The sequence below is a fragment of the Pyxicephalus adspersus genome, chromosome 1 (genome assembly GCF_032062135.1).
Source record: "Pyxicephalus adspersus chromosome 1, UCB_Pads_2.0, whole genome shotgun sequence".
Taxonomy (NCBI): domain Eukaryota; kingdom Metazoa; phylum Chordata; class Amphibia; order Anura; family Pyxicephalidae; genus Pyxicephalus; species Pyxicephalus adspersus.
In genome coordinates, this window is record NC_092858.1 from 100313300 (window position 1) to 100340359 (window position 27060).

The window sequence follows — 27060 nt, forward strand, 5'->3', positions numbered from 1 at the left end:
TTCTGGCTAATGAGTCACTATGGGGAACTGTCACATTTGCAAAGTTGTCACAAAACATGCCACACTACCAAGGTATAAAAAAAATACTGGAACAAAAACAGCTTGTCCCTGTAATTGTGCTGCCTTGCACAGACTTTCTATGGATCATAGCCTCATAACTGATGTATTGTAAGTCTTTGTATGCCTCTATACCACTTGTTGGTTTTTGGGCTGCCTGTCTTTGATCTCACCTTTTGTAACTGTAAGCTACATGACTCATAATAGAAGGAAATGTGGAGAGATCAGTTACAATCCTATTGTAGAATAAGCAAGAATAAGCAAGGGAAAAATAAATGCAAAGGGTTCCTGCTGACAATCCCTCATGTACACATCCATTGTAGCTTCTTTTTAGAGAGACATGAAAAAGCTTCCCAGGAAGTTGAAACGATACTGGGTCAGAGGAAAGTGTCTTATGTCCCTCTAGTTTTCCCATTTCTATGAACCAGGGACACATGTTGAAATAGACGCAGCTATAGTTTACGGATATGATTGATTAAGCAAGTTGAGAAAAAGATAAAAAGCGAAACTATATGAATTATAAATGTTTTTTATTTTTTTATGAGTTATTATTGCAGTGTTTACTTTTAAGCTGTTAAAGAATTTATAATTGAAAATGTAAAAGGTAAAAGTTAAGAAAATGTAATAGCCTATTCTGATGCAACACTCACATTAGAACTTTAAACTTGCTGGAAATCATCATGAAAGATTGTTTCTAGCAGCAATTCTCTGACCTCTGTGAGGGGCTTTAGTTTCCTGGGTTGAATGACAACCAGTGTTCCATTATTCTTCAACAGCCTGTGACTGGACAGTAAAAGGAAAAGCAGCCCAGTAATGAGCTCCATATTCTGTTGCTAGGATTTTAACTCCTGTCTGAATGCTTCTTGACACCACATGAACTGTTTGGGTTCTTTTTGCCACTGCTTCTCCTTCCATTATGAAATTTCTACTTTTTCCTATCATAAGCTTTCTGTATGTGGACATGTGATTGATACCAGGTCATATGTAGGTACTTGTATTCACTGCATTAAAAAAAAAAAATTAATAATGTATTAATTAATAATAATCCGCATTAAAGTGCATCCCTATACCTGACTCAAGTTCAGCTTAAAACAATTTTAAAATGACTTTCACTTGTTTATACTGTAAGCTTGTACTAACCTATTATTGCAACGTAATGATATAATTATCTGTGAAATTACTGTGTTTTTTTTAAACAACTGTTAAAATAAGATATCTGTCAAACTAGATATGCATCGGTTGCAGTGAATCAGCCTACATACTGACTTTCATGGTAAAAAAGAGTAGTGGTACATCACATTTGGTAAATCCATTATCCCACTCCAGATTTTTTTAAAGTCAAGATGTGGGACCAATGTCTAGCTAATGGGTCAAAAAAATAAAAATTTACAAACCAATATAAAAAATATACAAACCAATTTAAAAACCAATAACAGAATTTAGGTTTTAGGGATTTTACATGTCTTATGTGGAACAACTGAATTTCAACAAAAGCAAAGGCCTGAGAGGGTTTGTGCACTGTGGCAAAAAGTAGGCAAAGCGCAGTATATTGGGAATGGCTTAATAGGGCTTGGTAAAATCTCACAGTACACAATGCCTATGTTTGCCATTCTTGTACCCAAAACGTACTCTGTAATTATATTGTCACAACAGATGTTTTACAGATTCACCTAAACCTTAGGATCAAATATAATTTTAAACACCCTTCTAATATATCTCCCATTTGCTTATTTGTCTGAGGCTACACATAAAAACAAACTTAATCAAAACACCTGGTTGCTACTTATCAACCAGGAAATGTCAAGAAAATAAGGACTTTTGTCAGTAGTATGCAATGTACAGGGTCAGCTTACAGAATGCTTCGTCAGGACAATCTAAATAATGGCATATCATATATAACCCTGGTGTCAGAAGTATGAAGTATACAACACAGTGTACTAGTAAGTGTAGTGTAGTAGTGTGTGTAGTAGTGAGCGTAGTAGTAAGAGTTATGAAAAAAAATTCTATGGTGGAAGAAAACTGCCCAGCATTATTGGTCACTAGAAAAAAAAATGTAGTGGGTTTGTCATTGATCAGTAGGAGAAAATAAAAAAAAATCATTGTAATGGTCATTGAGAGCAAAAATGCACCAGACAGCCTAGCAAGCTGTCATTTAGAGTGTGTGGGGCATAATGTGTAAAGCGAATTTCTCTTCGTGGAAAGGGGGAACTTAAGATGGCATGGTGTCTGTGAGTTGATTAACTTGTCTCATTGTGCCCCAGTGAAGCACTGCCACTGATCACAACCACTGTATAATTCTGCAAAAGCAAGAAGCAAAGCCTACATATTTAATGAGCAAATATGGGCTCTTCTCCATGCACATATACAATTTCAAATTAGTAGTAGTACAAATCTCCTTAAAATTTTATCTAAAAAAGCTGAAAAAATACAAATTCTGGTAAAGAATAGGCTTCCAGGTTTTGAGAGCTGATAACCCACTATTCTTTATTATTTATAACATGATATTTAATTATTAATCTCTAACTTTGTATTAGTCTTATAAAGAAAAGTCCTCTTTACCTTTCCCTTATCTCTTACTGGTTTCTGTATACCACATTTTTCTGCATCAGCAGAGATAAATAGTAACGCAGAAAGGGTTGCAGGTTAATAAGGTTTCATAAAAGTATTACCTTGACCTAGTTTGTATTGTGATATGTTAAAAGTATGTTGCAGGGTAAGCATAAGGAGAGCATATATTTAAAAAAATAGTCCATGATACAGCATTTTGCCTAGAGCAGTGATATAGGCGAAACCTGAACAGGCAGTAAAAAAGCGTGAATAAAAAATAATAGAAGCACAGTTTAAAAAGGCCATTTACCTATCATTAAATGCAACATCCATTCATACTGTCCAGACCCCCTTTTGCTGTAAATATCATCTGTTGAAAGTACTTTCATACTACTCCCTTGTCTGTTACGCATGGTGCCTAATCGAGTGACACATTCCACAAGAGCTAATTTTGAGGAATGTTGTATTTGTTCGTTCGTTTTTTTACAAATATATAGAGGCACTCATGTAGTATGTTGTTCACCTTGTCATTCAAAATATGATATATGGCTTTGTTTTCCATTCCTGGTCATTCATAAAACAGTTAATTTATTTAGCTTCCGACTTAAAATGTAAATAAAGGAGACCTTATCATTAAAGTAAAACTAATGTTCCACTTTTAAGTTTGCATGATCGGGCAGGTCATTATTGCAGTAAGAGCTAGGCAGTGTCCTTTCTGCAATAGTGCGTTTTACCTGCCTGATTTTCTTGCCCTATGTAAGTTCCAAATGAATTAAGACTGAGTTGATGTAAGGGTTCTATTTCTCTTAACTGTGTGACTTCTTTCGTTTCGGAAAAGGAGGCACACGTCAGTTGATTCTCACCCGAGATGAATGGTTGTGTTGGTCATGGGTAAGAATCTGACATGTGTCCCGCAGTCATCCGACATTGTTCATGGTTACGTCAGGCTGGCTCCATGAGAGACCAATTAGAAACGACCATTGTACAAGTCATAGGAGGAGAGCACAGTGGGGTGCCAGTCGCTCTTTTCCTTTCTCCCCTCCCCATAGAACTGGTGCTGTGCGTCACTCTCTGTCACTGGAAATGATCATGAAACAGTGTTTGCAGCTATGAAAATTTACCGCGTGTACACAGTACAGATTGATACAATGCCAAGCTATCCCTAAATCTATAAAATGGCATTATTCCAAAAAACATGACACACAGTATGAATTTCTGAGATGATACTGCATTCTTTATAAAAGGTATGCAGTTCCACGTACTCTACCGTATATTTCACCCAGACTGCTGTAACAATTCAATGCCTGCCAGTGACTCCACTTTCTTATTATACTTTCCCATAATCAAAGTCATTTGAGCAATGGCTATCTACCTAGTATTAGTAGACAGAGCATAATGCACATAATAATAAACAGGATTTTTATAGCACCAATATATTACGCAGCGCTGTACATTAAATAGGGGTTGCAGATGACGGACAAATACAGTGACACAGGAGGAAGAGAGGACCCTGCCCAGAAGAGCTTACAATCTAGGTGTGGGAAGTATCATGCAATAGGAGGGGGGATATGGAATGGTGGGATGTAGTGGGGGTTTTAAAAGAGGGAAGACGACACGTAGGCAAGTTTGAAAAGATGGGTTTTGAGTGCTCTTTGAAAGGAACATAAAGTAGGAGCCACTGCCATATGTGTATGGGATTTACAACACACCTCTTGGTGTTACAGCTTCCAGGTCTATTCTTGTCTTGGTTGTCAGGGACAACAGTATACTATGTTCTTGGCAGGGAGAAGGGAATTTTGCACCGTCCACCACATCATTGGCTGGATGTCAGCTCCAGCTGCAATGATAATATAAGCAAACACTAGATTTTTATTTGCATGTCAGGGTCAAATTAAATCAGTGAATATTAATATAACAATTAAAGAGATGTGAGGGATAAATCTACAAAAGTCATTTATTTGCAACACGCAATCTTTAGGTAGATATTAATGATTAAGGTGTATTAATGAAAAAGGAATTTTTAATTTATGTTTAGCTAGCATCAAAACCCTGTTCAATATTAGACACAATGAAATAATAAATGGTAAGTAAAAGGGGATACTGTTACCTAGATACACAAGACAATAGTGGCAACTTCCAAATGTTCAGAAGATAAATACAAAATCTGCAAATGATCAGTTACTAATTTCCTGAATTTTGCTTAAGCCACTGAGCAGTAACAATTTGTTTTTCATCCTTGCAATGTATCCCTGTACTTGTTTAAATAGATTAGTGTAGATAGATTAGAAATAAAATGTACTTCTTCCTCCATAGTACATGGTGCTCTCCTGTGTTGCCTGACTATCTGGATTGTGTGCTGAGACTTGGCATCATAATATATAATGCAGATATAGTAGACCTGCACTGAAGGGGATGAAATCAGTGTGGGGTAGTGGCTTATGAAATGGTAGAGGGGGACCAACCTAATGAAGTGGAGAAGCAGCACAAGGAGCCAATCAGTTGTATTACAGTTTAAATGAGCATACTGATAGAAGTAAAGAGTGGCAGAAAGATAAACTTATCAGCGGTTTATTCTTTGACTATCCTAGGGTGGGGAAGAGTTTGGAAAGGGTTGCTGGCGTGCAAAAGACAAAAATCTGGTCTCCTCCCCTGTCATACATGCGGTAAAAAATCTTAGGAACGGAAACAAACCACATTTTTTTTATTCAATTTGCATATTTATCTATATGTCTGGTGTTCAGAGAACCTGTGCCGAGGAAGCACATTGACTTCCTTTGCTAAACTCTTACTCCATTGTCTGTTTAATTGAGGTTATGCTGATCCAAAGGCTTCAATACTAATTAACATAAGTATACAAATAAGAAGTTCTGATTTATTTCAATAGCTTCTTACTTGTTTGTTCCTGATCATTGTCTAATAAAGTTACAAGACAGCCTGGCAGCCCTCACTCATTGTGGCTATGTTTATTAAATGGTGAACATTTTTGATTACTACATAATCTAATCACATGAGGCTGGTCATTGTCGTAAACCAGGAGGAACTCAGTCCTTACTGCACCAGGATTTTTTTTATATGTGTTTGTTAATTCAGAAATAACCACAAGCAACAAGAATTCTTCACAAAACTTTAATATAAATTATTACACTTTCACACTTTTTACACTTTCACTTATATTAAAGAGAACAGCTATTGTTCAAAAGGACTGTTTACCCATTTGGTGAATTGTACAGACCCCTTACCACTATAATTTCTGAAAAAAACATTTAGGGCCCCACGTATGTAAAATAGCCCATAGTTTTAAATGGGAGCCTATTTTTATTTTGGTCATCTCTCTTTAAGTCACCCTCCCACTCAAATATGAAGAAAGTAGTTTCATATTGACGTAACAGGAGACTTCCATGCTCACAGTCCTCTTGCTTTGTGTTTACCACCCTGTAGACCTAGTATGCTGGGCTGTTACTATTTAGAACAGGAAGAAAACCCAAGTGAAAAAAAAAATATTAAGAGGCAATTCAAATATTTAAAATATATAAACATGGCAGGTGAACAATTTAGAATCTGGTACAATGGAATAATTAATGAAGCAGACTAAAACTGACCCCAGGATAATACAAAAACCTCTTTCCTCTTTCACTAACTGATCGTGGAAGTTCCAAGTTTCCTTTTTTCTTCTGTTTACATCACTAACTGCATCATGTGGACACCTTCTTTTAGCTGTCCAGTAGTGGGATCCTCTTATCATCCAGAAAAAGAGACTACAATAGTGATGTTAGTGCAAGTGGACAGTAAGGAGTACTGGATTAGTGGTTCCCTGCTCCTAGAAATTGCACCAGCAAGGGACCTGGCCTGGACAATGAATTTAGGCAAGTAAAAAAGGAAAAAAAAAACAAGTAGGTTGGAGGGGTTTATAGGGTGTTTATTTTTGTGAGGAGATGAGCTTTAAAACTGAATTTATTTCTAACCAACAACTTAAAAAAAATAGTTATCAAGTCTAAAACATGAGGAGATTTCGGTAATGTTGATGATTTTTAAAATGGCTTGGTTAAGGCTTTTTAGACAACTAAGGCTAGTACCCACAAATACTAATTTGCATGTGACATATCCATTATGATAAAATTGTTATTGTGAATCCTGGGAACTGCTGTATTATTCAAACAGCAAGTGAACTGCTCCTATTATCCGTGTAAAGCCTTTTCTCTCTGTAGCTAGGATATACCGTGTACTGGCATTAGTAATTACATTTTCAGGGAAATATTACAATGTAAAACTGTACATTCCAAAATTATTTTCCAAGTTGCTATTAATAAAATTATATTTAATCTCCAAATAGATTTGCCATCTAATTCTGATCTTTTTTTTTATAGTTAGTTATTTAACTTAGAGTGTTAGAGGTACCCTTGGGACAGTGTAAATGTCCATGGCGATTAAGGCACATTTCATTTTCAGATGTTGTTACTAAGCATGCCCTCACTGCCTACTGCAGTATCACTGCCTACCTGGTGAATAAAAGAAGTAGGGGTCCTGCAATACAGAGTTTCTATAAAAGGGTCTCTACTTCCACCCCATTCCCCTGGTCATGGTGAGAATATAACATTTTAGGCTATGAAGAAAATCAAACAGTTGCCACTCCTAGAATCTCAAATATGAATATGAGAAAACCACAGACCAGGTATCCAAAATGCTTTGCTTTAGGACAGTTTATATTCATGGTCATAGCTAACTTTGAAGATCTGGGACCAACTTTATTAGTTCTAAACTCTGAAAGGTGCATAAATCTTCAAGCACAAAGCATAAACCCAAAAGTGAGATATTATCAGGTGCACCGTTTCAAAAGAGGTCCGAGACCTTTGGCTTCCAATGTATCACCTCATTTCGATGTAAAATTTTAAGCGCCGACTTGTCCAAACCTGACTTAGAATACTAAAGGAATGTGCAGGTATGCCTATATGAAGTGATTGTTGCACTCATGATGCCATTAAGGAAAAACTACCTCTGTTTCTGTTGCCTCTGGGCTCAGGCCTACGGTGCCCCATGCTGTTACATGCCTTGTTTCTTACCAAAAACTAAAGTGTTACTTCACACTGAAAAGCACAATGATGTATTAAAAATGATCCAGCTGTTGAATTTGGTTAGCTTAGAACTCCACAAAACTACAAAAGCCCTAAATTCACGGGCTTTCTGTGCCATTTCCTAGCATTAATAGATTACAATGAGGTAAATCAGAATTGCTTTCTATAGCTCTCATCCCCCTAACACCTTTTTAACAATAATTGTATACCATTTACAATTATATTTGGTCCAGTTTTTGTGTAAGAAAAATAATTGAAATTTCACATGAACATAGGAATTTTCTTACTTTATTACATAAGCTAGTGTTATAGTGGGTTGGTTTGTATACATTTACCAGCTTACTGTTTACCATTCATAGTAATCTAGTTTTCAGTTTTTTTTTTGTCATGTGTTACAGGTTGGGAAATACTATACTCTTGTTCTACAAGAATTTAAAGGCTCAAGCTATTCCAGGAACAGTTGCCTCTTAAAAGGAGACAATTTATCTTGCTACAAATGTGTAAACAAGGTATACTTTATATTAAGATAAAAATGATGATGCATCACAAGTATAACAAATTGCTCTCTTTTCTACGTGATCCTTCTGTTCTCATAGGTTCACCCAGCATTCCAAACACTGTGTCCCTCACTTTATCGTGTGTGATTTTAGTACCTTATGCTTCTTCATAGACTTCAGAGCTTTTCACTACACCTCCCCAATGTACTTTTTTTCCCAGCAGCAGAAAAAACATCCTATTTTCTTTGCCCTTCCCTAACCCTGTTTTTGCTATAACAAACACAGAACATAGAAATTCTATTAAATAAATAAGTGCTACCAAATGATCACAGTAGTGTACTGTATAAATAGATTTGCACACATTATAAATACACACATACATGCGGATATACATCACGCATTAGATCCTAAATTAATGTCCAGTGTTTTCTTCTGCAAAATGTTAACTCTGAACATCTGGATGTAAACACCAAAACAGCTTCACGTATTGATCTTTGAAAGTGGGAGGTGATGTCTATTAAAGCATTCTTAGTTACCCCATCTCTCACATATGTAGTTACTCCACACTCTAGCAGGCAGTAAATGGCCAGTTTCCTTGCCCAAATCTTCTTAGACATCTGTATTGCTGTCCGGCTTTAATGCAGGAAAAAAATGCCCTCTGTACTTTAGTCAGTTGTGTTTAAGATGTGTCTTTCAGTTCAGGGCTATGAGAAGGCTGCTGGGGTAATTCACTAGAAGGAGACTGTAAGTCAGGACCTCGATCTACACAAAAGAGAGGCACAAATAAATTTGTTTTCTTTGAAACAATGTACAGATATGCAGAACACAAGTTCAATTATTATATATATATTATTATATATGCCCAAAAAAATACAGCAATTGCATCTGCTTTCAAAAGTCGCTCACAAACAGATCAGGGCAAACTAGCACACCTTCTGAATTTTTTATTCATGGTTTCATTCTGCTTCTGTAGTCTCTGATTAGGGATGATCAAAGCTCTTAAAATATATTGGCAGTGTGCCCAATCCAATCCAGTTTGCCTAATATATTTCCACCAATTAGCCATTTTTCCCTTTTTTAATGAGTTACAAAAGGTTAACCTGAAAGATAGGATTTGTGCATAACAAATAAAATAGGCAGTTTGAAGTTGCAATGCTAAGTGGCCCCAAATGTCCTGTTGTGATTCATGCAGAGAGTAGAAGCATCAATTATTCTACATTCTGAATAGGCATCATACAGAATAATCCTATTTCTGCTTCAGTGTATGTAAATCCTTCTCTTATTACTTTCCTCCCTGTAGTCTCTGCCTGTGCTGCATTCTTATCAAGTGTATTGTTTTGTGCCATTTCTGCACACTACACAACACCCCCATGTTTTGGAAAAGAAAAGAGGGGAGGTGCAGTACTTTAACACTTCTAAACTAATGTACCCAGCACATAATAAGATTTATAAATTGCAATGTGTAAATTTTTTGTTATAGGTTTATATATGCTAAATTTAGTACATTTAGGCTAAAGTTTGAACTAACCTTCTGTTCAATTTCTTTGCTGTGCAATACTCTGCTTGCCTGGAGTTCCACTGACCAACTAATAATAAAGTTTATGTCTGGGCAAAATAATAATTAAACAAAAATAAAGTACATTTCTGTAATACACATGATATTTTAACTTGTATTTTAATCTGTAAGTATGGAAAAATAACCACTGATCTGTCAGAAATGACCTGTGCTCCTATTAGAACAGACAACACAGTGAGTTTGCTGCACTGAAATCTCAACCAGTGTTTTCATCCTGCCTCCTGGACTACAAAGCTTGGCCTATTACCCACCTCTTTCAGCCACTGTACAAACACCATGATATCTTTCATAGCAAAACAGTGCTGCATCTTCCAAAATCCTGTCCACAAATAGTAGGTCTGATTTATTAACGCTCTCCAAGACTGAAGATAGACAAGAAGATAGACTATCATATGAAAACCTGGGTGATTTAGCAAACCTAGAATGAATTTTTAAAATCAGTTGCCATTTGACAAATGTTTTCAAACATTGACCAGATCCATTCCAGGTTTGCTGGATCACACATGATAGTCTATCTCCAGTCCTAGAGAGCGTTGTGTGCCAGTGTGTAGGGAAAGGGTAGCAGGGAGATGTAGTTTGGGCAGAATTCCGGTACAAAAAGGTAGGGTGGTCCCAACTGTTGCCCCAGCAAGAATTTAATAAAGGTGGTATAAAGGCACATCTGTGTTATACAATGTACACGGATTGTTAGAATCAGCATGTCAATAAGCATGGCAAACTTCAGGTACGGTATATTGGTATTCACCTAATTACAACCCCCCCCCCCCAAAAAAAAATAAATAAATAAATAAATAAAACTCTCTGGGTTTTGTTAGACATTTTGACAAGTACTATACTACTGATTGTTAGATGTGAAACCAAGTACTCCAACGCATACAATACAAAATTGTTTGTTAATAGCTTATGATACAGTACATGCAGTTTTTTAAATCAAAAATATTAGCTTGCCTGTATTTAAGGACATTTCAGCTAATTTAAGAGGGAGATCAGAGGGTGTTACTCCTGCCGGTGAACCTAATATGTCAGGAAGAGCATTCCTACGTCCCGTCCTTGCAGAAGATGCAAAATCAAGGACTGGTTCTACTTCTGTCATTTTTACCTAAGGAATAAAGATAAAAAAAAATAAAAAATAAGATGCTATACAGAGAAACCCTGTGAAACATCGAGATGTCTCTGTTATCAATATATGACTTCTCCAAGAAAACAAAGAGCAATGTGCAAAGTGCAGCAAGTAATAAAACCAAAAAACATAAATGATAATATTTACACATATACATACACACACATATATAATACATACATACACATATATAAACACATACACTTACTTTAGAATAATATAATTAATTGCTTTTCAATAATATACATCATCATCAGTGCTCAACCCAGAAATTTTTTTAAGCCGGGTGGGAAGAAATTGTAGGTGGGTGGCAGCCCCTGTATTGTGACCAAACTCTTTAGTAATAACCCAAAAACAGCCGGGTGGGTGCTGAAAAGTGCCGGGTGGTGCACCCAGCTAAAAGGGCCTGGGGAGAACCCTGATCATCATTGTGCTCTGTGCACCTTTACTTGGAAAGTTATTTGTGCAAGATAAGCATGACTGCTTAAAGTGACTTGGAGACTTGTTTGTTCAAACGTTACATGAATGAGTTAGTGTACACCACTAATAAGAAGATACAAGATTAAAATGTAATACCAAATAGAATGGAATAGTTATAAATGGAAACCATAGCTATAACAATGCATTATAAGAATTAAAATACCTAAACAGTTTGAATAGTTTAAATGGGTGAGACAAGAATAAGAAAGAAAAATGGAAAAAGGATGAAAGCATTTGACTTGATAGAAAACTTCATGCACAATGTAAACAATTGGTATTTTGAATTGGAGGATCTTGCAAAGAATCCCACAGATAATATGGGACCTGAAAAGGTTACACATTATGTTTTCTCCCTCACCACTCCTACATATATTTTGGAGGCTGATCCTGGTCATGTGTTCTTTTTTTGCACCCAATGTGTGTAGTGTCATCAGTGCTCCTCACTGCAATAAACTGTCAATCTGTTTCTCCCCAGGCCCTTAGGAATTGATTATAAATGGTCTCTCTTCATGGACATGTGATCTGGCATGCATTTAATGGCACCTATGGGCATTTTTCTTGGTCCGTATTTTACCATATTGGTCCTTATGTTATGTCTTTTTCTATCCAATAACCAATTGGATTCTCTACTTTTTGTGACCACGATGGCTACAATGCTCTTCTGTGTTCCACAGCAGAACAACAGGGACAATGCTATGTTCCAATTTAGTTCTTAGCTTCTAACCTGCATCGGTTAAGACAGCTGGAACACTCCCCTACTTTCTACAGCCAGGTTGCAAGAATGGAGCTGTGTACTAGCCTTGTTGTGCATGCACAGTTGAGTGTCCAGGACCTATGTCCTACGCATGTAAAACTTCTCTTTTATTTACAAGACAGAGATCTTCTCCTACATTACTGAGATCAGTTTTTAGGACCCTGAAAGGTTTTGGTTGGCTTGTGTATTATTAAAATCTGGTTCTTTTGTTTCTAGGAGCCGATTTCAACATGATTCAGAACACCATATCACTGCTGCAAGAGAAAATACCTTTGCTAAGGAGTTCAATTGCTTTGGCTCTTCCCTATAAGCGCCTGTCAGCATCCTGATATCTGAGAAGTATCAAGGCCATGGCCACTACATCCCTTGTGGCAAAGTAAAGAGAGTTCATTTCTAGAAGGGCTTTCTGCAGCAAAAAAACAGCAGTAAACACACACCAAGCTATTCATATCCCACAAACAATTAGAAGATGCTTTTGGTGATGTTACAGAATTTTTTTTTAAATATTATTCCATGATTCTTACCTTGTGGATGATAATTATGGCAAATGCCAGCTGGAAGGGGTGACAGGGCACACTGTGAAACAGTAGCTCAAGGCCAATGGAACTTCCCTGCTCGGCAAGTCATCTCAAATATTCCTGGAGCTATGGGCAGCCTTTTGCTCTAACCATGCCTTTCGTCACCAGTTTTGATGAGGCTGGACAATATGACTGTGATGCTATATGCTTAGATAGGGTGGAATCCACCTCCTGAGTTTACTAGGAGGTTTAACTAATTATATTCTGGTAAAACAAAAAATCTCTCCAACATTTTTGAAATCTGCATTCCAGAGGATTAGAACCAGGTAGACTTCCTATCCGGCCATCAAATAGTCAACAACTTGGGGTCCAGGTAAAAAAAATAGGCATATTCAGACTGCTTCCATTTGGATGTATCTCTGGGCATGATTCAGGAAGTACATTTTTTTTACATCTCCATATATTTAAGATATAAATCCCTGGAAGTGGACAGGCAGATCAGGGAAGATTTTAGAAGGAATATGCATGGCTTCCCTCCAGTAACCATAATTTTCAGATTTCTCAGGCGACTGCTTTCAGAAATGGTAAACATTATTACAGTGCATCAGTATAGGGCAAATGGGCCATAGTTACTTTTCCCCCCATAACCCAGCTGCTGGGTCCTTGGTCGATTGCATCTCTGATGGAATATTTAGAATGCATTACCCTTGTCCATTTCTAGTAAATGGTTAGGCCCCTAAGAGGGCAAGCCAGCCCTGGCTGCACTGCTAAGGCAATTGGCTTCAACAGACTGAGCACCAAGTTACAGAGTTTAAGCACAGTAATCTGGTTTGTGGCTGCATCTGATTCCAACCTTCAGGCCCACAACATACAGGACCTGTTACAGACTAGGCTAGACATAGGACTGATCCACAATTTTATGAAAGTATGGCTCTCACCAGCAATTCATCCTCTAAGCATTCAATTTTTCAATGGGATACTGCATCTTAGACCTTTAGGAAAAAGTAGGATTTACCATTTGTTCTGGAGTTCTTATGTTGTCTTGTAAAACAGAGCATTAGGTAGCACAAATACCTGACCTAAGTTTTTGTTCTTCCCCGCACTACCCAAAACAAAAAATGGAAAGCTTGGCTTGGGATTATCCTTATCGTTTATTAAAGCAGAATAGTAAATTTGTATGGGATAGGAGACACCTCTTTGTATGCGGTCATACAGCAAAGGAAGGTAAATTTAGATAAACATCTGACCAGGAGGGTTTCTATTATTTTATTAATAATAAAAAATACTCCTATTAAACGAAATTAGTATTGATTACAAAAAATAAGTATTAAACAGGATTTATATAGCGCCAACATATTACGCAGCTCATTAAATAGGGGTTGCAAATGACAGACTAATACAGACAGTGATACAGTAGGAGAAGACTTTGCCCCGAAGAGCTTACAATCTAGAAGGTGGGGGAAGTAACACACAATAGGAGAGGAGATATGTAATGGAGGGAAGTAGTGAGGGTTTCAAAAGTCACAAGAAGGTTAGGCAAGTTTGAAAAAAATGTGTTTTGAGTGCTCTTTTAAATGAGCAGGAAGTAGGAGCAACCTGAATAGGACGAGACCATTCCAGAGAGTTGGGGCAGCTCTAGAAAAGTCTTGTAGCCGTGCGTGTGGTGAGGTTATGAGTGGGGAAGTCAGTAGTAGGTCATTGGAGGAGCGGAGAGAGTGGCTGGGGTAGTATTTTTTTTACCAGGTCAGAAAGGTAAGTGGAGCAAGAACTGTGTAGGGATTTGAAGGCAAAGCACAGGAGCTTGAATTTGATTCTAAGGTGAAAAAAAATTCCCCCACCTACTAGATTGTAAGCTCTTCGGGACAGGGTCCTCTCCTCCTGTATCACTGTCTGTATTAGTCTGTCATTTGCAATCCCTATTTAATGTACAGCGCTGCGTAATATGTTGGCGTTATATAAATCCTGTTTAATAATAATAATAATAGAAGCCGGTGTGGAGAACGTAAGAGATGGAGCAGAAGAGGAGTGGTGGGAAGGATGAATGAGTCTGGCTGCAGCATTCATAATAGATTGTAGAGGAGAGATCCTTGTTAGTGGAATACTAGAGAGGAGGATGTTACAGTAGTCTAGACGAGAGATGATAAGAGCATGTACAAGGAGTTTGGTGGTCTCTGGGGACAGGTAGGGGCGGATTTGTGATATGTTGCATAGGTGAAAGTGACAGGACCTGGAAATGTTCTAAATGTGGGGGGTAAATGAGAGGGCCGAGTCAAAGGTGACACCAAGACAACGTGCCTGAGGGGAGGGCCGCATAACAGTGTTGTTAACAGGAATATGTCACGGGGGGGATTTGGAATTCGAGGGGTAAGATGATGAGTTTGGTGTTGTCCAGGTTGAGTTTCAGGATTTGTTCAGACATCCATGACGAGATGGCTGGCAGGCAACATGAGACCGAGGAAGACAGGTCAGGGGTGGAGAGATAGATTTGAGTGTCATCAGCATACAGATGGTACTGTAAGCCAAAGAAGGATATGAGATTACCAAGTGAGGAGGTGTATAGAGAGAAGAGAACCAGGGTAGGAGAGGAGGAATTACCATAATTAGGGATAGTACACCTGAAATATGTATGTGTGCTAGTACACCTGAAATATGTATGTGTGCTAACTTTCCCCTGGGAGGACCAGTTGTGTTTCACAGTCAATCAAGAGGAAACCTCAACTAAATTACTGGATATATATATATATTACTGGATATATTATATATTATATAATTACTGGATATATATATATATTACTGGAATATACAGTATATATCTATCTAGTTCCAGCTTTTCCTTATCATTTTGCAATATTGCCATCTACTGGCTGAAATGTATAGTACCAAGTTAAAAAAAAAAAACAAAAAAAAAAAAAAAAAAGTCCCAGTTGTAGTGTCCATGGTTCAATCCAGATAGAGCACCAACTGTAAAAACAAATCCCTACTTATTGAAGGGAGAGGGAGAACAGTAGTGGGAAAACAGACACAATATGAAAAAAAAATATATATATATGGCACCTAGTAGGTTTCCTATACTCATCAGATTCCTGGAACGCTATCCATGGGGCCCAGGTAGATAAGAATTTTTCGGTTCTATCGTATACACCAGAGGTGAGATCCTCCATCAACATAATTTCATTAACCTTGTGGAGCCAGAGCTTAATAGTGGGGGGTTCTGTCTTTTTCCAGAGCCCTGGTATACAGGTCTTGGGCACGTTTAGGAGGTGTCTGAGCACCGAATTCTTATACAACCTCTGCGGCCAGTCATTCAGGTGGAGGAGAAAAAAACATTGGGTCCTCCGGGATCTCCCGGACAGACATGTTCTGGCACACCTGTCTGACCTTGATCCAAAAGCCATTCAAGGCTGGGCAAGACCAAAATATATGTAGCATGGATTCTGTGGCATCTGATGTGCCGGGTGTATGATCTGGTCACTCTGGGGGGGGGGGTGAAAGTCATCCCCAGCTTGCGCTCCCAAGTGGCCAGAAAAGAAGGTGAGTACTCACCGGGTGGCGTGGTGCAATCATCTTTCCCAGCACATAGTCTCTCAAAGACTGACAGAAATCTTCTAAATGTAGGTGCAGGTGGTAGAGATCGCAGAAAGTGTGATAGTTGCGCTGCTCTCCAGAAGTCAAGCCCGAAGGGCAGGTCAGGGGATCTGAGATGCTCCATCAGATACCAATGGTCCCTTCCCATAAGGCTTACTGCCCTGTCTAAGCTGACTTCTCATAGCCCGAGAAATCCCTTATCTTTCACTCCTGGAGTAAAAGCAGGATTCCCAATGATTGGTGTTAGAGGGCTGGGTTGAGGGGAAATATCTGCGACTGGGAAATATTTGCTACCAATATTACATGTTGCCTTTATCAAGGGGTGGTTTCCCACCGTCTGTCTCGGAAAGGATTGTACCCATGGGAGATATCTCAATTCGGTAGTGCAGAAGCTCTTTTCCATGGGGACCCACTGTTTACTCTCCGTGTGTATGCGCACCAGTCCACAATGCGCACTAAACAGGAGGCTGCATAATATAAGGAAAAGTTAGGGACGCTCAAGCCTCCAACACGTTTATGCCAGAATAACAGTCTCCTATTCAGTCTTGGATTCCTATTGCCTCAAATAAATTTAAACAATTTGGTGTGCAGTTGTTTAAAAAGGAGCCAGGAACTTTGATAGGGAGTGCCTGAAAAAGGTAAAGGACTTTCGGGAGAATGTTCATTTTAATGATCTGGATACGCCCAAACCAAGAAAAGGTACGGGGGATCGACTGGTCAAGGTCTTCAGAGAAAAATCAGTGGAAAAAGTTTGTCTATGTTAGCAGTTAGTTGGACCCCCAGGTAACAGATTGAACCAGTGGCCCATTTAAAAGGAAAGGAGGCGGTTATTCACGCCCGGTGTGACTCCTGTAGAGTGAGATTGAGGGCTGCGCATTTGGAGATGTTTACTTTAAAGTTAGACAGGTGCTTGTAGGTTTTAAGCTCCTGCATAAGGTTAGGTAGAGACACCACACGCCTAGACAGATAGAAAAGGAGATCATCGGCAAAGGCCGCAACCTTATGCTCTGATGTGTCAGTCTGCAGTCCTAATACATCTGTGGAGGCATGGACGCGGCAGAGGAATGGTTCAAGGGTCACTATTAGGAGCAACAGGGACAGGGGACATCCCTGCCTCGTGCCATTAGAAATTGGCAGGGGTTCAGATAAAAATCCATTAACTCGGACGGAAGCAATTGGTTGGGTGTACAATGAACCAATCCAAGAGAAATTCATCTTTCCATTTGGACTGTTGAACAACTGAACAAAAGTGAAAAGTGACAAAGTTGTCATTAACATAAATCTTCACTTCCTCTAATTTTCTGTTGTGTCTCTGGAACAGAAAGTAAAGGGAAAGTTGCTTCAATGGCAGCACAAAAATATTGACAGATTTTAATGCTAGCCTTTTAAATCCAAAACAGTTACAACATTTTTTTACATACATTTTAAAAAAATGACCCTGTGTAGTCCTACAAATGCTGTATTGGATATTAGTTGTGACTTGCTATGGATTCAGGAGAGCACCACCCATACAGTGGTCAAACACTCTATATATATTTACATACCTATGCAACAAAAACAAACTATTTTTTTTTATTTAGACACATGACATAGATAATCTTTGATGCATCATATGTATGTGCATATACCAGGAATTATTTTCTGGACCCCCAAACCTTCCTTCTAAGATGATTTCCCCCCCGACCATGCTAATGAACTACTAACTGTGCTGAGCAATAAGGTGTCCTGAAGCCAGACATAAAGCATTACTGCAATTTGAAGGCAGCTTATTTGATACATATAGTTACATGTAGGGAAACAATTGTTGACCTGGATAGCCAAGGCAACCCGTGAAGCGCACATTGTGAACGCTGCAATCTTAAATTTAATTCAAGAGACCCATAGACATGCCTCCAGCCTTTTTGTTTGCTCTAGGTCGTGCTCCGAAAGACCACAGAGAGATAAAAACCTACATTGAGGAGTACAGGGCTGGGCAGTAAGACATACATAACAGACAATATCTGGGCAGCCTCTGGTATGCTCACTTTCAGCTTTGTTACTTTAGATATATGACCAATATTCGATAGTTTTTTGTAGGATGAGTTTAGCTTCCAGCATTTCAGTAGGGACTCCAGAATGAAACTGGCCCTGATGTTGGTTCTGGGGTTTATCCCCAAATCAATGGATATGTGGAACTAACATTTGCAAACCCCTAAGGTAATTGGTCTCTACCTGAGGTAGGTGTCCTCAGGTAGATACTCAAATATGTGCCCTATTGTAGATGTGTTTATCTTCCACCATTAGGTACCCCAGAATGAGATTGGCATTGATGTTGGCTTTGGGGACACAGTGATCGGGTGGTTAAGCTTTAATGCAAAAGAGACATTTGAATTAAAGTTTCACTTTAAGCAAGGTGGCCTGAAGCAAGTCTTGGAAAAGGTTTAAGTTAAATATTCTTACCAATATTAGGTACATTGTTCTCCCTAGCCCCTTTAAGCCGGGCGCACCACCCGGCACCTTTTAGTAACCATCTGGCTGTTTTTGTGTGGTTACTGAACAGTTAGGTCGCTATACAGGGGCTGCCACTCACCGACAATTTATTCCTTCCTTTACCTGGCTCAAAACAATTTCTGTGTTGAACACTGAGCTAAATACTAATATACCACTATATGGATTCTGTGCTTTTACAGTTTCTTTTATCTTAACTACAGTTAATTCTACCTGAATGGTATTTAGGTATCAAAACCAAGCATGTTGCATGGGCTAAACTAAAAATGAATACTAGAGATTATATATATATATATATATATTTATTTTAAAACTGTTACAATGTGACAACTGGTACATGAGTAAGAAAACTAGAAAATAAAGGATTTATCATGGTAAAATGATCCAAGGCATGTAACTGAACACATCTTCCTGACTACATACTGACAATGGAAGTAGTCATAGGGATGAACATCAAACTTGTACACAGCATCATGCATTATTAGTGTGAGTGACAGATGCAGATGATCAGTCAGAAATGAAATGCACCAAAGAAAAAGAACCTTAATCTTGAGTTCACAGGTAATAAGAGGTAAGTCGGTCACTATGGAAACATATATCTTTGTGCCAGGCTGCTTGATATCTTGCAAAAACCCAAGGATGCGATAAAGGGATGCCCAGTCTTGCATGGGATTAAATATTGCAGTACTTCTAGATACAAATCCTGCTGTCATACTTCACAAAGCAAAGTTAACCATACATCTGTCAGTATTCACATGAAGGACTGAAATGTAATCTGATCGATGCTCATTTTTTGTGATATAAACCAATAATACCAATGATAAATTGTGAACTGAGAAAATGTATTATATTACATTAAAGTAAAGGTTGCCATTTAGAGCAATATTTACAGGAAAGTAATTTGTCATGCATTTGCAACATGATTATCAGCTTGCTGACCATCTTTTGATTACTTTAGTTCACATTTGCAACTAAACACTCAGAAGGTCATCTGGGAAAAAACTTCTCTTCCAAAAGAGGAATCAAACCCTTTAAAGTATGGTTTCTCTAACTTTTTAACATTAGGAACCCCTTGAAATAACTTTCGGGTCTTCCGGAAACCCCTGCTATATTTACTATATCCACAGCTCTCAGTACATTAGTGTGATGGTAAGTAGGAAGAACGGATCCTACGGGAAGAAAGTCACACAGATAGCAAAAAAGATCATTAGTGTCACTTAAACTGACCAAGGAGGCACAAACTGCTCATTGCTCAAGGAAGCCCCAGCAACCTCTGGAGTAACCCTGGTTAAGAAACACTTACCTAAAGACTCAGGGCTCCTTTTTTCCATCGTGCTAGTCACTTGTTAAAAGAATTAGGGTTTGAATGCCTATTATCACCATACTCCGTTGTGTTTGATTTACAGGAAACCAGCTACTTTTTGATTACAGCTGTAAGGTGGGATTAGTGTAGGGAAGAGACACCGATTGGCTGACTCTGAGAATCCAATCAATGGCTCTGTCCAATGGCCATTATACAGGATGCATTTATGATCAATTGACACATAACTGATCCCAAATGACAGACCCTAGGTGACAAAAATATAGAATTATTCAAAGAACATGGATGTCTATACATCTGTCCATCATTCCTCAATATCATTCAGGTCAATTTTTCTCATATTCTGTAATAAAACATACAATTAATGGGAAGCGATGTAAACGATGGGTTGCCACAGCTTAGTTTTTACTACATTTTTTTCAAAGCAGGTACCACAATGCACAGATGGCTTACAATGCACATTTTGTTACAACACACTAGTGTGAATGGGCCTCTTTTCTGCTTTAGAACACGCCAGGACATTACAGAAATACAAAGCACAATAACACATAAAACAAAATTCAATATGTTGCAGTGCTTTTCATTTTGATTGGCATGCCAACACACCACGGTGCAATTTTATTGTAGTGCATCACAATGCACAGTAATAAACCATCACATACATATTTGATTATAATGATACACAGAATCAACATTTTTAATACTTTTGCCAGTCAATAAAGGTTTCATCTTTGTCTGCCAAGAAACCTACAAAGAAACCGCTTTACACCACAGTGCACCAGCATGCCTTATCCACAAGCTGCTATTACACCATTTCCTAATGAGCTGTGACCTCTTGTCCTCTGATACTATCAGCATGAATTGTGTTAATGAAGCATATGAGCCTGGAATGGGTCTGTCCTCACAAAGGATTACCAGTTATGTTAAGGTGAACAGAAGTTCAATATGAAAAATGATTAATGAGATTTAATGTCACTCCCATTAGTTATCTGAGATAACTTCTGGGCCAGATGCACTTTTTAGAAACAGATAATATGCTCAGTTCACTAAGCTATGATGTATGTTGTATTTGCTATTATAATTATTAATTTTAGCTATGCATCCATACCTAAAAATACCATTTCTTGATCGTGAACATTAAACAGGTTGTACACCTTAAAGGAAAGTGGACTCCTGCTTTCTTACTTAAATGAAGGTCCTATATTTCTGCTCTTCTACGTTTATAATATACAGTGGTTGCTTTTTAGACATGTTCTCATAACCTGAGGGACTAGACAGAGATGGCCCTTTCTTGTACTCACCATCAAGCCCTAGGCTCAATAAATTAGACTCATCCCAGACATCTCTGGGACCAAAGTACAAGGAAGCCTCGTGAACTAAACAAGTTTTCAGCTAATGTACTGCTTGGAATCCACAAATATCATTCCCTGGTCTATTTTATCTACTCCACATATTCAGAAGTCCAAGTAAATTCAGCAAAATCTAAGGCCCTGTACACATCAATTCCTAAAATGTAATTCCTAAGATAAACTCTAGGCCAATAGAGTACACATTAATAGGGACTATCCATCTTTCCTATTATAGGAAACTCCCTATTATAACTTATTACCCCATAAATATTAGATAAAAATATTAGATAAAGTCAAACAGCTAAACTCGTGTCCCCTTATAAACCACTTTTATTCTTCCTAGGCAATCCTAGGTTTACTTCTGGAATCACAAACCTTTATCAAAAAGATAAAAAAAAGTCATTTGACAAACTGTGTAATAAATTGCACACTCAACCATAGCATAGATGTATCCAATTTAAATTGTATACCTAAGAAAAATCTTTTTTTAATTCTTTTTTGTTTGTTTTAATTATAGTTTTGGACTACCCTCATGTCTTTATTTCTTTCTGTGTCCACATTGCAAAGTATACCACTCCATCTGTCTTGGTAACTTCTGCAACCATAATAATACCCAAGGGGAAATCTCACAAAGGGAATCTGTTTTGGGGGACAATTTTCTAAGTTGGAAAACCTCATTGTAAGATATTTCCACCCTCTTCCTGTTGCATTTCTGGAACAGGAAAGTAAATTTTCCTAATGGTAAACAGACATCCCTACTATATCCAAAACTACAAAGGTTTTCCTTAGTCTTCACAGCTACTCATCCCTTTAGTTATACTCTAATATACTCAAGAACAGATCCTTGCATAGTTCCATTAACCACACTCCATCAGTAACTAGGTTTGCACCGGTATATCTGAGATATTGGTTACTGGTTCTCAATTTAAGTTCTTTTTATGGTCACCATGGCCAGCTTGTATACTTCACATTTGTATCTAAATGTGAATATAGCTCACAGATTTTTTAAATGAACTATAAATATATAGTACAGAACATGTACCCCTGTGTAAAACCCATCATAGTAACAAAGAGGATGGAGAGAAGGTTCCTCCCTTGAAATTCTATATTATAGTAATAAATGGGAGATGTCCTATTCTGTACAGCAATAATATGTACCAATATGTCATGAAATTTAATAACACTTAGGGAAAGTCATCATATCTGCATGGGTAAGCAAAGGTAAGAATAGATCACATACAACAAAGTCCGCAAAACTTAGACAAGGCAAGGCCATAGCCAGGGGAAGGTGGATAATATGGGTGGTCATTTCCCATCAAGGGAAATTTGATGGTTAAGGTTAAAACATGCAGGCTCAGTAGCTTTAATACTTATATACGTCAAGGGGGCACGTAAGGTCTTGTACATGTACTATAGTAAAGGGTGCACTGTTAGGTGCTTGGTTTTGAAAATGGGTTGTGTACAGTACCTAAATTGAGCAGAGAAAGCCTGGACGGTAGTGAAGCTCACTCAGCACCATACTTTTAGCATATTGCCTGTCAAATGTTTGTTTAGAAAGTACTTGTTACTAATCTGGGATTGCAGTACCAAACCATCGGCCTACAGGTACCTACACATGAGTATGAAAAATCATATCAATTTTTATCAACTTTTTCTCCCATTTATTCCTCATATAATATTATGTTACATTCTCTTCCTGTTTGCTTATCTCCCCTTTTATTGTCCATTCTGGAGTAAAGGTGCGTACACACTTCCAATTTTTATCGTTCCAATCGAACGACGAACGATCGATTGGGCAAAAAATCGTTCATGTATATCGTGCAGGAACGTTCGTCGTTCGTTTTCCGACGATAATAATTGGAAGTGTGTACGTAGCTTTAGACTATGGTCCATCTGCACTGGGTCTAAGCACATGGAATGCATATTCACACACACACACACACACACAATGATGAAGGTAAAAAGTGGAGGTAATATCCAGATACAAAGAAATACACTAGAAATCGAGAGGCCATTGATTTTTGGTATACAGTAAAATATTTACCACCTACTTTCATTATCGTAATTTTTTTAGACTCTTACTTTTATTATTACTCCCTAGTAGCTACTCCTTGAAAATCACATTTTTTTCTAAAACCTTATGTCCATCATGTGTTTTAACAGTTCCTCACCTAGTTCACAGCACTTTTGCATGAACTTTTTATCACCACTGCCTTTTGGACCCAGTCCTGAGCACAGGTATAATAACCCCTTAGTGCCCATTTACTCGTGCATTTTTGTTACAAATGTGTGTTAACCCACCAAAACCTTTTTCTAGTTTTAGATGGAGATGATAAATTAAAACTCCCGTTGGGTTATTTAAGCTATCTGGGGCTCCATTAAAAAGATTTCACCTGTCTTGCTGACAAAATTTTCGCTAGACAGAAATAAAGAAAAATATGCAAAAGGGATACAGACAGCAATAAAGATATAACAGGTGTTCTGCTGGCTTTCCCCTGCTATAACTAAAGAGAAGCATTTTTTATTTCAGTCACTCTCTAGTAAAATCAGGTGACCCAGGTAACAGTAAAATGTAACTCCCCAACATTACGTGATTTCCAATTCCCAGTGCATGCATACTAATCATTTATTTTCGTCCACGGCACAAGTATTTTTACCCCTCAGTAACCAATCACCAATGTGATTTACCTCCAGATTATACATGAACAGTTGACTTTATAATGATTTTCTATCAAAGATTTCCTGATCCCGGTTTCTTACTTCTGCTATATTTATCATCTTAGATTATCTCAAAACACATACATATACAAACAGAAAACAATAATACATTTCACACAATCATCTTCTCCAAAAACCACCTGTTATAAGCATGCATTTGCAAATATAAATAATTGTTTGTTTTACATACAATAGCAAAAATACTCATAGGTTTACCTTAAAATACACTTTCTAATATTTCAATGCTAGAGCTGTAGAATGCACATTGTATACAATTTGTTTAAATAGCATTTTTTGCATTGCATCACAAAAACTTTTTAGCTTAATACATAACATGCCAAAAATATGCTAAGAGATTGGTGAGGGGTAACTGATTTTGTGGTCTAAAAGATATATGCTAGCTGGGAATGTGTAAAGCAAGCAGGTATGGCTTTATGGAAGTAACGGGAGGATGGTTGGGCTACTGGGTCTGATATTTTGACATGTGGTTGGAGAAGGGATTATGTACTGTATGCTATGGTCTTTTTGGTCAGTGGAACTGTTTGTGTTATTGTTCCATTACTGTGAATATGTGCTGGGGGACAGGGATTTTTCTCTTCCCTTTTTGATATTGTGGTTAATACCGTGTTATGTATGTCTGTTATAAAAGTTTGTATAAAATCAATAAAAATACAATGTTTAAAAAAATTATAAAACATGCATGCAGTTTGATATATATATATTCATACATATCTATTGGAACAATATAAGTTAATTAGTTTCATTTTTTACATTTTCTGTATATTGGCAAAAGCATACCTTAAAAAGATGTCCAGAATCCTACTTTGCTCATATCCTGTATTATGGTGACAACACTTCCTCCTATCTGAACTGTCTGGTGTCACAGATTGCGTCTTCTGAGTGTTCTGAAACATGATGGGGTAATGCAGTCATGTGGTATAATTACCACACAACTGCATTATAATAATTAATGTGCAGATTTCCTTCCTCTTTTACTGGTGAGTATACCATAAAAATGGGCATCCAAGTAGACCTATCTGCTGTTTCCTGTATGGATCCACCTAAACAGGCTGCTCATCTACAGGGTGTAGGGATGGATTTTTTATGAAACACTCACCTATGACAAGGAGGAGAACCTGAGGGTCAAAAGTCACTTATTTGTCTTCTGGACAGCAGGGTAAAAAATGGGATAACCCCACACATCGCAGGAAGATGGGCAGATAGGAACTTTTATAAGAATCAAGTAAGCAGATTTGCATGATCTTATTGAATTACTATGAACAATCTTGAGCTGTTGTATATCAAATCTTCCATTTAGACATCAAGCCATGAGTTCTGCGTTAAGTTTACACTGTACTTATGAATGGGAATTTTACCATGGCTACAAGACCACATACAGGAAGAACAGCAATCTACTCCACAGACACATGGACATCAGAGTGTGTGTCAGGTGAGGAAGGAGAATTTCATATGTTTTATGGGAAGCTGTATTCACACATTATGACATTCAGCACAGACATGTTGTGTAACAAAGATAACAAATAATCCACATTACACAATATGCACCACCTCCTTAATCTGAGACCCCCATCTTACCTGGGTACCAACCACCACCTACTGTGGTCAGATGCAGCAGCTAGGAAGACACACACCCTGCCACTCACTGACAATAGAGCATCCTTCGACCCTGCATCTCTCCTCTGGGCAGCAAAAAGGGAACATACCAAAACTAAACAAAGGGGGACAACCATACAAAATTCCGCCACTCCAAACTTTTCACGACCACGACATTAGCAATGTGTCTTTTAATACAATAAATTAATTATATTACCAAGCACATCAGAGAGTACGAAGCCTAACGAGGGTTGTGATAATGTGTTCCCCACCCCGTCTCTCCTGCAGGTTGGTTGCATCCGGTCTGTCCTTTACCAAGCCTGCCTTGCTGTGTGCTCGTGGATTGTGCAGTTGATGGGATGTACCAAGTCGGAAGGGCTTAGATGTCCAGGGGTGAGGAGGGAGCTGTGTCGGAATGGACAGGTGCTGTAGGTGTGCCTTTTGGGCGGTACCACTAATATCAGCAATTAGTATGCTGAGGGACCATCTGCCAGCCTCCCTATAGGATGGCTCTGAGGTGTCTGGGGAGAATGCTGTCTCCATATTATTATACCACATGCACGTGTGTGCCCAATTTATTCATGGGGAGTTCTTGGACGTGGGTACAGGTCACATATTTCACTAATTTATGTTACATATTTTATAAATTTTTATGTATGTGGAATAAATTGTTAAGATTCTAGCAAATGTGGGGTATCAAGAAATCACTGATACATATGACATGGAGTGGGTAATGTTCATGTGCTGGGTACAGGGGAGTGAGTGGCCAACACATGTTGGGTGCTGAGAAGTTATGGGGCAGTGCTGCCTTATGTTATCCCCTTCATGGCACCCAACCTTATCCCTTTCTTTCCAGGTGCCAGATCTCACCCCTCTCTTCCAACACACTAAACTAGATCTCTCTAACCAGTATGTAACCTTACAATGTAAAACTTAAAAACTAAAAATTGCTTGTCTATTTCTCTTTGCAATAAAACAAACTTTACTGAGCTCCTCAGTGTTTCAGCTGAGAATGAATGAACTTAAATGTGCATGCATAGTTACACCTTTATAGCCTGGCCATTCAAGATGGTTGAAGAGTCTGAAAGAGAACCAGGTGAAGATACATGCGAGTTTTGCAAACAAGCAGGTAAATTTGCTTCATTGCAAGGAACATTGCATGTCCCTTCTGCAATAAAGAACCTGACAGTTTGTATTTTTTTTTCTTGTTGTTTTGATTCAATACACATGCCTTGTGAACTAGGATTTAACACATTAATATACTAGCTCATGAGAATGGACTTTGAGCAATGGAGGAAATACACATGCATTTGAATGGATGGAAGATCAGAGCAAATGTGGGAAAGTGGGTGGGTTGTGTTCAGAGAG

The 27060-nt window shown here is 38.0% G+C and overlaps 1 protein-coding gene and 1 long non-coding RNA gene across 2 annotated transcripts; one reads left to right on the forward strand and one right to left on the reverse strand.

The window, feature by feature from the left end:
• Nucleotides 1-5716: 5716 nt before the first annotated feature.
• On the reverse strand, nucleotides 5717-26039 carry LOC140337199 (cAMP-dependent protein kinase inhibitor beta-like). The gene is made up of 3 exons (XM_072420796.1): nucleotides 25910-26039; nucleotides 10695-10845; nucleotides 5717-8932 (listed from the first exon to the last, which is right to left on the reverse strand). The coding sequence occupies exons 1-3, from the start codon at nucleotides 25916-25918 to the stop codon at nucleotides 8850-8852; spliced, it is 243 nt and encodes an 80-aa protein (XP_072276897.1). The 5' UTR covers nucleotides 25919-26039; the 3' UTR covers nucleotides 5717-8849.
• On the forward strand, nucleotides 25082-26682 carry LOC140337206 (uncharacterized). Its single transcript, XR_011922003.1, has 2 exons — nucleotides 25082-25528; nucleotides 25981-26682. It is a non-coding gene; the product is annotated as an uncharacterized lncRNA (long non-coding RNA).
• Nucleotides 26683-27060: the final 378 nt, after the last annotated feature.

What these genes read in the sequence shown, in the direction of transcription:
- LOC140337199 (XM_072420796.1), bottom strand. An exon ending in TGAAATGTCCTTAAATACAG is followed by an intron (nt 8,933 to 10,694) that starts GCAAGCTAATAT and finishes TCTTTTGTGTAG; the next exon opens with ATCGAGGTCCTGACTTACAG.